This window comes from Apteryx mantelli, chromosome 1, assembly GCF_036417845.1.
Source record: "Apteryx mantelli isolate bAptMan1 chromosome 1, bAptMan1.hap1, whole genome shotgun sequence".
Classification (NCBI taxonomy): Eukaryota; Metazoa; Chordata; class Aves; order Apterygiformes; family Apterygidae; genus Apteryx; species Apteryx mantelli.
Window position 1 is genome coordinate 1,390,891 of NC_089978.1, and position 1,746 is coordinate 1,392,636.

The following is a 1,746-nucleotide window of genomic DNA, read 5'->3' on the forward strand; positions in this document are numbered from 1 at the left end:
CAGCAATGCCTGGAGTGTTCGCAGACGCCAGAAGGGACCGAGTGTCATGCCAGGACAAAAAATGGGAGACCACAAGTCTGCGTTGAGGTGCAGCTTCCAAGTGGATTTGCAGTTCTTTCATCCTAACTAACAGCAGTGATCCCGGCAAATGGAGTGCCAAGAAACCAGTCCACAAGCACTTTCTACCAGAACTGGTGGAGTAAGCTATCAGCTGGGCTAGCTCTTCCTTCGCAGTGCTCTGAGCAAAGCCCCCCGGATATGGCTGGATTTTATGCTGTAGATAATGGGGTTGAGAGCAGGGGGAATTATAAGGTAGGTATAGGCCACCAAGGTGTTAACCAAGGGAGGAATGTTCTTTCCAAAGCGATGGATCATGGACAGTCCGATCATTGGGATGAAGAATATTAAGACAGCACAGATATGGGACACACATGTATTCAAAGTCTTGAGACACTCATCCTTGGTTGCAAGGCTGATAACAGTTTTAACGATCAGGGCGTAGGACAGCACAATGAAGATGAAGTCCATTCCCACTGTTGATAAGAGAATAATCATACCGTAGAAGATATTGACTTTTATATCTGCACATGCTAGGTTCATGATATCAGGATGGAAGCAAAATGAATGAGAAAGCTCAGTCTTCTTGCAATAGGTTAATCTCTTGAGCAAGAAGGGTACTGGAAGGAGGGAGAGCATACTTCTCAATATAATTGCCAGCCCTATTTTTATGACAGTCATCTTGGTCAATATGGATGGGTATCTCAGTGGATGGGAGATAGCAATGAACCGATCAAAAGCCATTGCCAGGAGCACAGAGGATTCAATTAGGGACAGTATGTGGATAAAGTACATCTGAGCGAGGCAAGCGTCAAACCCAATCCTTCGGATATTAAACCAAAAAATGCCCAGAGTAGTAGGCAGTGTACATAAAGCCAAGCCCAGGTCAGCCACTGCCAGCATGGAAAGGAGGTAATACATCGGTTCATGAAGACTTTGGGTCTTCTTGATGATGAAGAGGATCATGCAGTTCCCCAAGAGAGCAATAAAGTACAGTGCACAGAAAGGAATGGAGATCCAGTGGTGAAGGGCTTCCAGCCCTGGGATGCCCATCATGAGGAAAGCTGAAGGCTGATAGAAGGAGCCATTGAATTCCCATGCGGTATGTGAGTCATGCTCCATCCCAGCTCAGATCTCACATGACCTATACCTAAAAACAAATCAACAACAGAAACTCCACATAGTTGGACTCTCTACTGAATGTAGAACCGGATGATGTCAAACCCCACATCTCTCCACCTCCCTGCCAACCTGTGCAGATGCCTCTGTGCTATTTAGGACATTGTCATAATTACCCTGGAGTCACATATGACTACACCCTGAGTGCCCATTAAACCACAGAATGAAGGGGGGGAAAAAAAGACAACCTATTAAAAGGAAAATTTTAAACTTCCTGGTGAGTGCCACTATTTTAGTTTTACCCAAATTCCACAGGCTGAGTTGCTGTGTTGAGTAAGCAAATGACTTTACTATGGCCATCCTTACCAAGACTAAGCTGCTAAGCAGATTTCTTCTTCTTCTTCATGTTAACTGAAGGCTGAAGGACCTGAATATGGCGAAAGTTAAACTCTGACTTTTCACTGTATAACACTGAAAATAAATGACAAAATACAAAAGAGACTCAGGCACTTAAGGCTGCTGCTCACAAACCATGCAGACCTGGTGGAGAATGTGGCCACAGAGAAAGCT

At 44.8% G+C, this 1,746-nt stretch overlaps 1 protein-coding gene across 1 annotated transcript; it reads right to left on the reverse strand.

Annotated features, from left to right (window-relative positions):
• Positions 1-216: 216 nt before the first annotated feature.
• On the reverse strand, positions 217-1,536 carry LOC106495429 (olfactory receptor 51G2-like). The gene is made up of 2 exons (XM_013955894.2): positions 1,514-1,536; positions 217-1,147 (listed from the first exon to the last, which is right to left on the reverse strand). The coding sequence occupies exons 1-2, from the start codon at positions 1,534-1,536 to the stop codon at positions 217-219; spliced, it is 954 nt and encodes a 317-aa protein (XP_013811348.2).
• Positions 1,537-1,746: the final 210 nt, after the last annotated feature.